This window comes from Guyanagaster necrorhizus, assembly GCF_019112545.1.
Source record: "Guyanagaster necrorhizus MCA 3950 unplaced genomic scaffold BT62scaffold_4, whole genome shotgun sequence".
Lineage (NCBI taxonomy): Eukaryota > Fungi > Basidiomycota > Agaricomycetes > Agaricales > Physalacriaceae > Guyanagaster > Guyanagaster necrorhizus.
Window position 1 is genome coordinate 2,293,999 of NW_025064883.1, and position 12,008 is coordinate 2,306,006.

The 12,008-nt window shown below is 47.7% G+C and overlaps 6 protein-coding genes across 6 annotated transcripts; 3 read left to right on the top strand and 3 right to left on the bottom strand.

Annotated features, from left to right (window-relative positions):
• Positions 1 to 237: 237 nt before the first annotated feature.
• Positions 238 to 994, top strand: BT62DRAFT_917156 (uncharacterized protein; the record flags this gene model as incomplete). The annotated part of the gene is made up of 2 exons (XM_043184028.1): positions 238 to 519; positions 572 to 994. 2 exons carry the CDS (start codon positions 238 to 240, stop codon positions 992 to 994), a joined length of 705 nt encoding a protein of 234 aa, XP_043044387.1.
• A 2,854-nt stretch (positions 995 to 3,848) lies between these two features.
• On the top strand, positions 3,849 to 4,995 carry BT62DRAFT_542723 (uncharacterized protein). Its single transcript, XM_043181320.1, has 3 exons — positions 3,849 to 4,388; positions 4,438 to 4,571; positions 4,681 to 4,995. The coding sequence occupies exons 1-3, from the start codon at positions 4,075 to 4,077 to the stop codon at positions 4,902 to 4,904; spliced, it is 672 nt and encodes a 223-aa protein (XP_043044388.1). The 5' UTR covers positions 3,849 to 4,074; the 3' UTR covers positions 4,905 to 4,995.
• Positions 4,996 to 5,877: 882 nt separating this feature from the next.
• On the bottom strand, positions 5,878 to 6,625 carry BT62DRAFT_928177 (uncharacterized protein). The gene is made up of 4 exons (XM_043185453.1): positions 6,454 to 6,625; positions 6,316 to 6,395; positions 6,170 to 6,262; positions 5,878 to 6,112 (listed from the first exon to the last, which is right to left on the bottom strand). Exons 1-4 carry the CDS (start codon positions 6,600 to 6,602, stop codon positions 6,063 to 6,065), a joined length of 372 nt encoding a protein of 123 aa, XP_043044389.1. The 5' UTR covers positions 6,603 to 6,625; the 3' UTR covers positions 5,878 to 6,062.
• Positions 6,626 to 8,012: 1,387 nt separating this feature from the next.
• BT62DRAFT_542790 (uncharacterized protein) lies at positions 8,013 to 9,551 on the bottom strand. The gene is made up of 4 exons (XM_043181321.1): positions 9,391 to 9,551; positions 9,103 to 9,343; positions 8,179 to 9,045; positions 8,013 to 8,124 (listed from the first exon to the last, which is right to left on the bottom strand). Coding segments are annotated over exons 1-4 (1,191 nt in total). The 5' UTR covers positions 9,393 to 9,551; the 3' UTR covers positions 8,013 to 8,043.
• A 930-nt stretch (positions 9,552 to 10,481) lies between these two features.
• BT62DRAFT_928180 (uncharacterized protein) lies at positions 10,482 to 10,992 on the top strand. Its single transcript, XM_043185454.1, has 3 exons — positions 10,482 to 10,668; positions 10,720 to 10,806; positions 10,880 to 10,992. The coding sequence occupies exons 1-2, from the start codon at positions 10,494 to 10,496 to the stop codon at positions 10,758 to 10,760; spliced, it is 216 nt and encodes a 71-aa protein (XP_043044391.1). The 5' UTR covers positions 10,482 to 10,493; the 3' UTR covers positions 10,761 to 10,806; positions 10,880 to 10,992.
• A 154-nt stretch (positions 10,993 to 11,146) lies between these two features.
• On the bottom strand, positions 11,147 to 11,752 carry BT62DRAFT_928181 (uncharacterized protein; the record flags this gene model as incomplete). Its single annotated transcript, XM_043185455.1, has 5 exons — positions 11,682 to 11,752; positions 11,476 to 11,628; positions 11,350 to 11,415; positions 11,251 to 11,295; positions 11,147 to 11,197 (listed from the first exon to the last, which is right to left on the bottom strand). Coding segments are annotated over exons 2-3 (185 nt in total), but the record flags the coding sequence as incomplete, so codon positions are not given.
• Positions 11,753 to 12,008: the final 256 nt, after the last annotated feature.

A 12,008-nucleotide genomic window follows, 5' to 3' on the forward strand; every position in this document is an offset into this window, starting at 1 on the left:
AAGCGGCAAGGGCCTTCTGGACAAACCTTTTCCGTGATGTGCTGAGTTTGAAACTGGGGAAAGAGATAGCGCATCCTTTCCAGTGGCACAACATGCGATGACATTGTCTATAAACAGAACAACGATTGTTGACAATGCATGCTAAACTTTGCCCCTGATGATGCTCCCGGTGAGCTCAGGATAAAAGACCCATGCCTTTTGCAGTTGCGGCTACTATCGCCTCTGGCATCTCGCACCATGTCGCGTACCACTACGTCGTTGACACAGGAGACATCTTCATCCACCGTTCCCACTATTCCAGACGAGAATGATGAACATACTCTGGAAGGGTTCGGTGACATTTCTCTTTCCGATAACTGTTTTATCCCAGGTGTTGCCTCAGATCTTTCACCAAGAAAAAAGGAAACCATCCCGCGAGGTACAAAAAAGCCCCCGACGCTCCATCTCCGCCCTGGAGTCTTGTCTAATAGACCTCTTCCTCCGTTGATGGCCAAGGCATTGAGAAGCCCAACTGAACATGTATGTCCTTACCTTCTCAATGCCACCCACTTCATCCTGATTCCGTTCTTAGCAACAACTCATCAAGGCCACTCTCGCAGAGCCCAAAGTCAACTTCAAAACCCTCATCGATAGCGTCCGTCTCACAGAGGAGAAGATGTCCCAAAACACCCCCAAAAGGAAGGGGATACCATCGCCCATTGCAATCTTTAAACGCGGCGGCTCGTCGTCTCCAGCACCGTCGCCTATAGCGGCCTTATCACCCAAAACGCCCAAAACGCCCAAGCCTATGACTCCCCGGACGCCAAAGTCGCCGACTTCCCCCCAGTCACCCAAGCCATGGCGCGGAAATTCGCCCTTGCCCAAAAGACTCCCACTCCCGACATGGGATCTTTTATATCCTGAATTGGAAGATGCCAAAGAGAAGGAGAACAAGGAGACGCAAGACAATGTGCCCGAGGAGAAGGTACCACAGCAAAAGGATGTGGCCACCTAGCTTGGGAGACGACGTCTTCTATCTACGCGTTGTGCGTAGACAAAATGGATTCCTAGAACACTATACCTTATAATTTTAGTTTTAAAAGTATCACCAATTCATTTCGCCTTGGCAAATTTCTTGTTTTCGCCACGCAGCATAGATACGTCCACAAATAGCCAGGAAAGTCTTTAGGTGATTCCTGATCGTTACTGCCAATCCAGACGCCATGCAGAGATGTGACTTCTCTGTCAGTTGCATAACTTACGAGTGCAGTATTGCCATAGCGTCCAGAGGTGTAATTTTTAGGCGTATTTCGTGTATCGTGCTGCATTGTGTCCTTTGGGAAGGTTGAAGATAACCATGATTTCGTCTCCTTTCTTTCCTAGGTACATCTATAACAGACAAGGAAATATAGCATGGCTATGACATCCTTCCACGAATCTAAATTTCGCAACCAAGTCGAACTATTGGGATATTGCAGCTCTGAACCTCCGACAGTAAAGCGATAAGATGGAAGAGACGCAGTAAGGAGCCGGGGCAACTTCACCACGCGACACCGCCTCTCTCGTTCGGCCCGGAAGCCGGGGGAGGAGATAGCCCCTGAGATAGCGCGGTTGCCACGATGCATCTGTTCTTCCAATATTATGATTCTATCAGGCGAGGTGAATTTTGAAATCACTCGCTAGAATGTACTGACAGTGCCTTTCAGATTTTTTCGCCCGTGGCAACTTTGTGTAGAGGCTGACACAGTGCAAGTTGACGGCCGTTTACTACTAGTAGCGCCTTCGCACGCTTTCTGAAGCATAAAGATGCCATCGCTAAACCTGTGGGCACGAATATCACAGCTTCTACCTTCGTGATGCTCAACAACAGCCTAAACTCCCGAAATATGCGTTAACAATATTATTTCTGCCACCTCGCCTTGGGTCCATGTCGCTGTCCCGCGGACTGACTTCGCTGGCTTGTTTTGAGGCTTCGGGTAAACTCTGGAACGGATTCGTTCTCTGTGACACAGGCCATGCCGCGATTCTTGATCTTCTGGGGCCCAGCCAGAACAAAGGGTATATTTTAAAAAGTCTTCAGGCGCCTTCTCTCTTCCTTGACGGAGTATCTGGCTCAGAGTCCTCCGCCCTGTCAGATGCAAAGTCTGTGGAACGGCTGCTTTCTAAGACAGGTATAAATCATGCTGCTTCTCTCACAACACTAACGATCTTCGCTTGTCTCTGGCGACGATGGTACTTCTCCGTAACTCGGTCTAATGGCCTCACGTAGTGTCATGGACTCTTCATGCTAGGGACGGGGGTCCAGAGCAAGAGAAGTACGAAGACGAAGAGGAGGGAGATGAAGGAGACCAGACCACAAAGATCACTTCTCTGTAGGGTCATACTTAGGGCAAACGAGCCCGCGATATCGTAAGCGCCACTTTTTGTTCATCCATCATCGCAGTGGCTCTCAGGCATCGATCTCGTACGAATGACGGAGAGTCCACTGAAACTAAGAGAGGGATTTTTAGATCACGATGGACTCGAAAAGACCAACCATTGACGGGGTGAGTCTTCTGTTCCAGGACGTTATGATGTCTTAAAGGATGATTTACAAAAGCTGTACAGCATGGCATGTTCAGGCGTCCCATCCTCTAGTCTGCAATTTTAAAGAAGGCGGCAAAGAGATCGCAAATCGTGAACATAGCAATTTCGTCGAGGTCTGGAGCCTGCTGTCCGTGGCCCTTTACTCATCACACTAATTACAGAGAGATCAGAGCGAAGTTCAAGGTTTCGTCAAAGCAAAAGAACGGTGCTCCTTATGTGCATCTCCGTCAATCGCACCGTAGATGGCGTCCAGTGCAGTCCATTTTTTCCAATTTACCAGCCTCAGAGGGTCGCTTCAACTATGCGAAGTTTGGTGCGCCACTGGACATAGACGTTCATGCTTCTACAGATCGCTCGAATCAAGTTGCACGATACTTTCAGCAAGGACACGGGTATCCGCATAGCTATGCGTTTGTCGGCAACTCGCGTAGCGAGCTGTTATCTGTTATCAGTTCGTCGCGCATCCATATCAGGGGAGCCCGGTTATCGTTAAGTCGTAAACACCTTCCTTCAGTCACGTACTGCTTGTACTCGTACAAGCCCGTTTGGTGTTTCATGAACTCCTCCTCCCTTTTTACCGTACATTTTGAGAAATTGGGACGCTCGTCGCCAACGAAATCACGAATCCAAACTACAAGACGTACCCTGGCCAAGGTGAGGTGATCCGACAAGCGACCTCATTGTAGTGTTGAAATGATTCAGGACGTGCGAGTACCACGACGAAATGTTCATCTCCATGGACGTACGTGCTGTAAGGGATCTAAACCCCAAAACTTGGCTGTTAGTAGTGTCACCGGGTACCGCATCTCGGTCGTCATGCGTGTTATATGTGCAGTGAAAAGTGTATTAGGAACTTGGAGCCCTTGTTAGAAGATCTGAAGATCTGGCGTACAAATCTGTCACGTTTGGAAAGGGAAGCATCAGACCCTAGAACGAGGTTCTTTCGACGAAAGGAAAGGGGGTTTGAAGACATTGTGGCTGGAAAAGCCGCAAGTGATAGGTTGGGGTATTCACAGATTCAGCACCTCATTCTCCGTGTCTGCGTATCCATCAATTTTTTTTAGAATGCAAACAGTATTCGTGATAGACAAAACAGCGAAGCTTGGGGGCAGTGGCGTAAGCCAAGCAGTGAGGGGAAAGCTTCTGGCTCGTTACCGAGTCCTAGGCTGTAAACGAAACGAATCAGCGCGCCGAGCTGGAAACGAATGTCACAGGCGGCAGGCATTATTCTCAAGATTGCTATTGCCAAGCAAAGGTGTCGGATAAATAGAGCCAAATAAGTTCTTGGATCTGCACGGAAATACCTGACAACTTTTTCCATCCTCCAAGGAACCCTAACCCATGTTCTGACTGAAAACTCCACCCGGCTTGAAGCTACCACCGGTACTTCTTGATGCAATTAGCAACCGTGTACGCACCTTTCTAAGGCTCAAAGAACAAAACATTGTGTTCTGATAACCATCTTCATCTCTACCTCGATTGCCTCCAAAATGTCTGAGCGTCTTGTAGATGACGAACGATGAGTTAGCCCGGATTATCTTTTCTTTTATTGTCATTGACGTCGTTGGCCGGGGATACCAGAAGACAATCGAAATGCTTCAAGCTATGTCCAATGCGCATGCTGCGCCCCCGCACGTCCGTCATCTCAAGATAATGTCATTGAGCGAACGGCGCAACGTATACGCAAAGGAATACGTCGTCTTTGATCTGAAGCCTCGTCACGGATGTTGGACTCATACTCTGCCTTCCGACGCGTTTCAACAGGCATTAAAAATTGCGCTGCCAAATGCCATCGCTTCCTTAAGCCATTTGAAACCTCTGATGTGGGTGGTGGTACCTTTCGCACTGGTCTCAAGGTTAACTGGCAGTCAGAATGTACGCTTGCCGTGAAGACCCACAATGGGCTCTCCCCATCGTTATTAACTCTGCTGCTGACCATGCAAGCTTGAACAATTTTCCTTTTCCACATCAAGCGAGCAGGCAGATCTCCGACCGTTTATCACTCAGTATGTCACGAACTTACGCAAGCTCTCGTTGTTGTCTTATTCGATAAACCGTGATAATACTTTGCTTCTAATCCTTATCGAACTCAATATATCCAACGAATCTTCTAAGACACACTGCTTTCCGGAATACCAGACAATATTTCACTTCGACTTCGCCGCCTTGTCTTGGATGCATTTGATGTTACCATCAATGATAGGTTGATAAAGCATTTTCATTTTCTGACGGAGTTGCGATTAGGGAGCACTACTTCGTTCATTACCAACGACAGAGGAGGTATCCCGATATCTGGACTGCTCTTCAGGCCAGCTCAATTTGTCTGGAGAGCATTTTAGTTGTTATTTCGCACATATCCATTCTGTTAATGGAGTTTATGAACTCATGCTGAGCATGACAATGAAAAGGAGAGCAATGAAGGAGATACCGACGAAGAAGAGGTCAACGACATCGAGTTCCCAAGGACACATGTAGCGGCGAATATCCAGCCGTGTTCGAGATGTGGTAAGCTCGTTATCATTCGCTAGGCTCAGGCGTCTAATTCTATTCCACACAGGAATCTCTCATTCGCATGGCAGAAAACCTACCCTCGTTGGAAGGACTCTGGATTGCCATGGAAAGCGTAGCATTTGAAACCATGCGTATCGATTACGATGTCGATTTCCTAGATTGTTCTACTGCTCTTCACTATCCAGGATTGGAAAACGCTGTGCCTGGACAAGGGGAGCACCCCTTAAGATATTTGTCGGAGATGATGTTTTCGGGTAGCGATGAACTGTGCATGGACACTCCACTCTACAAGCCAACGGACCCTCGAAAGAAAGGCATGTTAAGAAAGGCTTCTCTACAAGGGTCGGGCTTTTTGGGTCTTACATGGTGAATTCACATCAAGTACGCATTACGAACATACCACGCTGATATCAATTATTTTAGTGGTACAGGATCTACTATTAGGAAATACCAAGGGCGCGGGGAAACTTCACCGCTAACGTTTTTAATCAGACCGCACGCAGAGCAGCTTTTCAAATGAACACTGTTCCCGCTGGTGGCGATTTTACTTTTCTCTGTATGCCCCTCTATCAACGATCAGCTGCAAAGACGGTATAAAAACGTCATCGTAGAGCGGGACAGCGCGTACACACAGCCGCCGTCCCGTCACGTCAATTTGGGTCTGGCTCCATTTGTGCGGCTGCCGTGTGGCAAAGGCGCAGCGCAGCCACTTTCATAGACTCTCAAATTTCTGACGTTCACTCGACAGATATCACCCCACTCGTTTCTAGGGCAAGAATCCTCAGGTCCCTCCGTGTGAAAAAGTGGATAATGGCTGCATGTTAGTGGAGCGTTAGAGCGTGTGTATACACACGGCAAAATATGTAAGTAAAATGCTACAATATCCCAGTCCGTCCGGGGTTTATGAAACGAACGAATAGTAAAAAGGTCCGAAAGTCTCTTCCCAGAATATGCGAAATAATGTTTTTTCAATATCGACTTGCCGCTCATGCTTTGATCGAGAATTCTCCACTCCAATTGCCCGAATCACCAAACACTAAAAAAAAAACATTAATGGGGATACAAGACAGACATTCGGAAGAGAAATACTCACGGACAACATAATAGTCATCGCCAACCGTGGTTGTCTCTGGGACTATCACGTTAACGGCGCCATCAAGGATGGAGAAGCCAGAGGCAAGAGCAGCTGTATGTAAGGTCGGTTCCAAGTGGGCAGTGATCCAATACAACAAAACGTACGACTCTGAGTTTTTGATCCTTTCCTCAAGTATATTTCTCCTTGTTCATTTGTGATCTGAGCAGGCGCATCAGAAGTATCCCTGAAATCACAAGTCTTAGCGGCGGAACGAATCAGATACAACTCGGAAAGAATCTCACCATGTAACCGTGTAATTTGAGCCAACCACCCAAGTATCGCCAGCAGTGGGAGACGTTATTTGCGGCACAAAAACGTCCAGGACAGCAGCATTAACGAGAGCAAGGACAGAGGAAAGGACAGTGGCGGCAGCGAACGAAGAGAACTTCATATTGGTGAGGGGGAGAAGGGGGGATGAAATAATGCAGAGATTGCTAGGGTTCTACTTCTTATGCGTTGCATTTTATACCACGCTAATTGTTTCGGTTCTGGTCCGGGAAGAAGATGCAAAACAGGGTCTGTATAGCCGCCGATGCCGAAATTGGAATGATGGTTCAAAATTACAGAATTCTTTATTTTCGCTCTTCTCCCATGAAACTACTTATACCCGACAATTTAGAAGCACTGATGCTCCATGCCACGTAGCATTCACACGGCGACAAACTGCGCTTTTCGACCTTTTTCTTTCTCTTTCTCGGGCTCGGAAGTAGTGAGCTCGAATGCGATGATATCCAAAACATGGTGATTTCTGCATTTTCAATATCATGACTGGACTTTCATATTCAATGACGGTAGTAACAAGGGCAGGCGAACAACGATAATCCACATCAAGGAGGATCCGAGTCGAGGGTAGAGCGTACGTACGGTCGTCTCGTAAGATGTAAACGTCGTTCTTCAATGAATCATTATCTCTCCCGTCTTGCTGCGTCTTCAGTGATCTTGCCGCTCTGGATTGCTTGCGTAAAGTCGCACACGGCCTCTCGACGCCTAGTGATATGACTACATTTGACACCACCTGTTGCCCATTACCCCCAGATTTATTTAAAATGCTAACCTGTGTTCGATGGAAAGATGAAGGGCTCTGCGTTTGACAACAAGCACGGCTCAGCGTTGTGAGTTCCATTCCAATGATGGGACCGGATTCCATAGTAGCCGCCAACAAAGGGCAGGACCCAGCCGGGCAGCTTCTGATCCCCTTTTACCCGCGCGGTGATCTCCAATTTCTACGGCTTGCACCCCCTTCAGATTGGAGCAGGCATGATATGATTGTCGACCTGGGCCCTGCCAAGTTTTCAAATATCTACGTTCCTGCAGACGCCACTACGAAGCCCCGGATGATGACAATTGGGAGTCCGAGTACTGGTGCGGTTCCCGGATCGATAGCGCATCGCACTGACGTTCAAGTTGCTGCGCTAGCGCACCTCCATAAAGCACCCTCTAAGATCTTTTTGAATTCATCAATCTTTGACCGGTGGACTGAATGCTTAACGCTTCAGTCCGCGTGGTCAATCAGCTTCGCCAGAGATCCGAAGCATTCTTCTTTGTTTTAATATGTATGTTAGTCTTAGTAGTAGGTACGAAACATCTTGGGTAATGAAACCTTTTGCTTATGAATGCGATGACAGCTATGAGCGCCCTCCAGCAGCCCATGTTGTGGGGCCGTGTAGGTCCATATATACCGCTCCAGGATGTTCTCTTAGACTGTTCACCCTAGTCTTAGCAAGTAAATACGCCATGGTAGGGAAGGCAATAGATACGATTACAATCTGAGAGATAAGACATAAGTTGTCGCTATAAATATCATCGAGAAGCAGTCATCCAACCAGCATCCATCATAGGAATTCATAGACACATGCCACGTATTCCACTTGGGGGTCGTGAAAGGCAAGTTCTTCGGACGTATTAACCTTAGGCTTATGGTCACCAGTCAGTTGCCGTCGTGGGGCGAGTAGCAAGATACAACTTACCTTGATAACAACAAGATTATCCTGCTCCATCGTCACCGCCTCAACGTCGCCGCGAAGATTCACCGTGGTTTCAACGATACCCTGCACAGGCTTGGTTTCCACATGCCAGATGTAATTGACATCGTGACATTGACGAGATTCACGTTGCATCACCTTTGTACAATCCTCTGTGAAATCTTGGAGGGTAAATCCGTCCCGAGACGCGTGCACGGAAAGCAGCTTGGACCCATTCATGACGTGAGCAATCCCCTCCTTCGCTTGCCTGCATTTCTGATCTCTGAGCGGAAAGAAAGGCAAGCTAGAGCCTCCGACATGGTCGTTCCGAGTTATGACGAACACAACGTCTGGTTGGTTAGCCCATTTGTAGAACGAGAATTTTATACCAATGGGCTGTCGATGGGGATCGGCATAGAAGTCCCCATTCCATGCAGTACCTTTAGGGGATTTGACATGATAACGACCTCTGGTGACTGGATGAGAATAAAACGCAGGTGCCATATATTCCCTGAAATCGACGCCTTGGTCGACTGTACCGACCGGAAGAGCGACATTAGGGACGAATGTCGCTTTTTCGACAATCGACTTGTAATCGTTTTTGCTGTTCCTGTACTCTAGCAGAAATTCCCGGATGTTTAGCAGCTCCGCCTCGAGATGGTAGCAGTCATAGCGAGGTAACGCTTCTCCACTCCATTGTACCTCGTCATATGCTTTGAGAGTTACGACGAATAGATATGGATGCCACACGTAATCACTCCTGTTACCGACTTCCAACTTGTCCAAGATAGCCGCAACATCGACAGATAAAAACTGGAAGGACATGGGCTTAGAAGGAAGGGTGTCGACCTTACGTTCATGGTAATAGTGGGGCTGCGTTCAAATAAAAAATCAGGAACACTTCACGACAATCGAGGAAACATCGCTTACATAAACAGTCCGACTCATCTGCCAATCGTAGAACACAATTGGCGACTTGAAAGTATGCCCGGCTTTGAAGCAGCACACGCCAACAACAGCCCCGAAAACGCGCAGCGTAATGTCGCCGGATGACGACCAAGCACATCCTAGTGAATGATGCGGCCTTAGCTTCACAGCGCCGTTAAGGCTTCCCGAATACTCGGCATTGTTAAGCTCATAGAAATGCAGACGGGGAGATGCGTTATTGTGCCTAGAAATTCTTAGCGCATGGAAATTATCGGAACACAAAAAACCGACATTTCTAGGAGCACAATGACATTGACGCGTCTGTCAATAGAGAGCTCTCGAATCGGAAAGTCAAAGTAGAGCGTATATTCGTCCAAAGAACCAGGTTGCGGCGGCCGAAGGCGTACAGAGGGCAAGCGAGACAGAAAGAGCTTCCACCGTGAGCCACACTCCCATGCATGATACAGATATCCATCGCAGTGGCCTACGACCGACTTGGCATGTCTCGGCCAACGGAAAAACCTAATATTCAGTTTCTTCGACTGGTACAACGATCGCACCGAGGACGTGCACCAGGCCAATTGCGACCACCGAGCGCTGTATTCCAGAGCTCACCATAGCAATGTAAACAGATTGGTTGGGGTCTTGAGCCCGCCGTATACCATACCTATTATCTTGAGAAAAGCAGCGACGTCTTCAAACGTTAACGGGTAGCCATTACGGTAGGCAATAACTCTGCCGTTAAGGACACGCTCAACAGTATTCCAGCACTATTGAATTAGGTTAGTAAAACTCAAACGGCTTAGAGGATTGTTTATGTGTACTAACCCTCTCGAATTCGAGGATATCATAGGGTACGTTGGCTGCCCCGAAAGCCCTGTGGCGGTACAGAAAGAGATACGTCAAACTGAGGACTCCGGTCTGGCCCGAGATAGTCACTGGCATCGTCGAAGTCTTAGTTTGACACAGCATGAATTCTCGTGTGGAAGTTTTATAGGGCGCAGCTTTGCTTTCATCTCCAAGGTAAACAATGAGTGTGAACAAGACGGGCATCCTCGAAAGCGCCAAGGCTCAGAGTTGGCAACAATAACCACGTTTCTAGGCAACGACGCGCCCGTGTGGGAAGCAAGAACGAAGTCCCTATTCGTCTGCGGAGGAAATTATCTCTTGTCCGAAGAAGGGGATACTTCAAGCTCGAGAGGAACTCGCAAACACAGTCAAGATAATCTGAAATTCCGAAGGGCAACGAGTGTGTTGAAGACAAAGAACGAATGTGCCAGTGAAGTCGCCATGGAAAAAGGTACGTGATGGGAAGGAAGCACTGTGGGAAACTCCTAATTGGTTGTGCCTCATTTTCCATACTGAAGCGAGATTTTAGCCTCTGCGGACCGACCATGGAAGGCCGTCAAAGTTATCCACTTGCCGTGTCTCTTTTCTCGATCAGAGTTATGCTCCTGAACGTTCATTCGCACACCTTCCAAGTTGGCAAAAACCAGCATTACACGCCCTCAATACAACCATTTCGTGGTCTTCACCACAAAGTTCTGTCGTCTGTGATGGCATTGGATGGTTAGTCGCTTCCCACCGTTGTCCCATCGCAACGTGTAATGTTGCTACCAGCACCCAGGAACCCAAGGTTACCAGTAGGGCGTTGGATCTAGCGAGGCACTAAACCGCCTAAAAGCCAGGTCGCCAACTGTGAGACAGGTTAGAACGTTTCCCGCAGGTACAACGGTGGCGCTCACCAGATGAAATGAAAATCATATCGACTACATGTCAGCCACAGGATAAATTGCACATTGCACAAATAACCACAAGAAGCGAGGTGATAAGGCTGGTCTCTATGGTATAAGTCTCGCGACCACAGTAGACGTCGAGTGGAACTTCGAATGCGCCCTGATCTATTGAATTGCGGAGTTAGTAGAGGTCCTGGGGTTTTAAGAGAAGACATAATTACAATGCAGATGATGTACACTGTGATCGTGAGATTACAGGCAGCACTACTTGCGAGCCACGGTTATAGATGTATAAAGTCACACGCAGATGACTGGACTACAACATCATCGGGGGATTCACTGTGTAGATCCTCGATTGTTCCCTTTCGTCCATCTGTCAAAGATCGCTACAATACGACACCCAACAGTCCCTCACCGTAATTCCGACGTAGAACGCCACTACACATTACATGACAGCGATCTATCACACTCTTTGAGTAAAGATTATATAGATACAGCAGGGCAAGCGACGTACACATTCAATTACGATGCACACCCAATAATATCTGGTGCTTATGCGTCATCTGAGCCACAGCAGGGACTAATGTCAATAGATGTCAGAAAAACTGTTCGTACTTAATTCCGATGGACATGGGCTGACTCAGATCATTTAATGGTGTAAGAGGCTTCCAGGGCCAATTGATGTCATATATGGTGTCGGTATTGCCCCAGCCTTTACCAAAGCTATACCAAGCCGCAAACTCGTCTCGAGGGAGAACAGAAGCCATCCCGGGAGTCTTTAGACGAGAGAGGTCTACGAGAATAATACATTAGATTGACCAACTATAAAGGAATTCGCCAGGATACAGAAGTGTACAAGCATCATACAAGCAAGACCCGACTAGACTCAAGTATGATTTCTGGAACAGACTTCTCAGTCTTCGAAAGGAAGGGAAACACCAACTAAGTTTCGCCTCTCGTCGCAGATTCCCATCCTAAGGGCCCTGTGGTTGACATCGCAAGCATGAGTATGTCAAGATGATGGTCCGGATTTGATATGTTCGCCGTTCGAGGAAAGAGGTGCACGGCACACGGTCCGCCGAAAAGAGTTTATATCAAGTAAATAACTATTATTTAAATATTGTTTTCCTCTCTCTCTGCCAGCTCTCTCTGATATTTATTCTGGACTCACGA

Coding starts and splice junctions, on each gene's coding strand:
- BT62DRAFT_542723 (XM_043181320.1), top strand. CDS start 4,075: ATGACGAACGATGAGTTAGCCCGGATTATCTTTTCTTTTATTGTCATT. Junction 4,389..4,437: donor AGCCATTTGAAACCTCTGAT/GTGGGTGGTGGT, acceptor ACTGGCAGTCAG/AATGTACGCTTGCCGTGAAG. Junction 4,572..4,680: donor CTCCGACCGTTTATCACTCA/GTATGTCACGAA, acceptor GAATCTTCTAAG/ACACACTGCTTTCCGGAATA.
- BT62DRAFT_928180 (XM_043185454.1), top strand. CDS start 10,494: ATGGAAGGCCGTCAAAGTTATCCACTTGCCGTGTCTCTTTTCTCGATC. Junction 10,669..10,719: donor GTCTGTGATGGCATTGGATG/GTTAGTCGCTTC, acceptor TGTTGCTACCAG/CACCCAGGAACCCAAGGTTA.
- BT62DRAFT_542790 (XM_043181321.1), bottom strand. Junction 9,046..9,102: donor AGATGAGTCGGACTGTTTAT/GTAAGCGATGTT, acceptor ATTTGAACGCAG/CCCCACTATTACCATGAACG. Junction 8,125..8,178: donor ATAATCTTGTTGTTATCAAG/GTAAGTTGTATC, acceptor GGTGACCATAAG/CCTAAGGTTAATACGTCCGA.
- BT62DRAFT_928177 (XM_043185453.1), bottom strand. CDS start 6,602: ATGAAGTTCTCTTCGTTCGCTGCCGCCACTGTCCTTTCCTCTGTCCTT. Junction 6,263..6,315: donor AGGATCAAAAACTCAGAGTC/GTACGTTTTGTT, acceptor CCTTACATACAG/CTGCTCTTGCCTCTGGCTTC. Junction 6,113..6,169: donor CGATGACTATTATGTTGTCC/GTGAGTATTTCT, acceptor TTTTTTTTTTAG/TGTTTGGTGATTCGGGCAAT.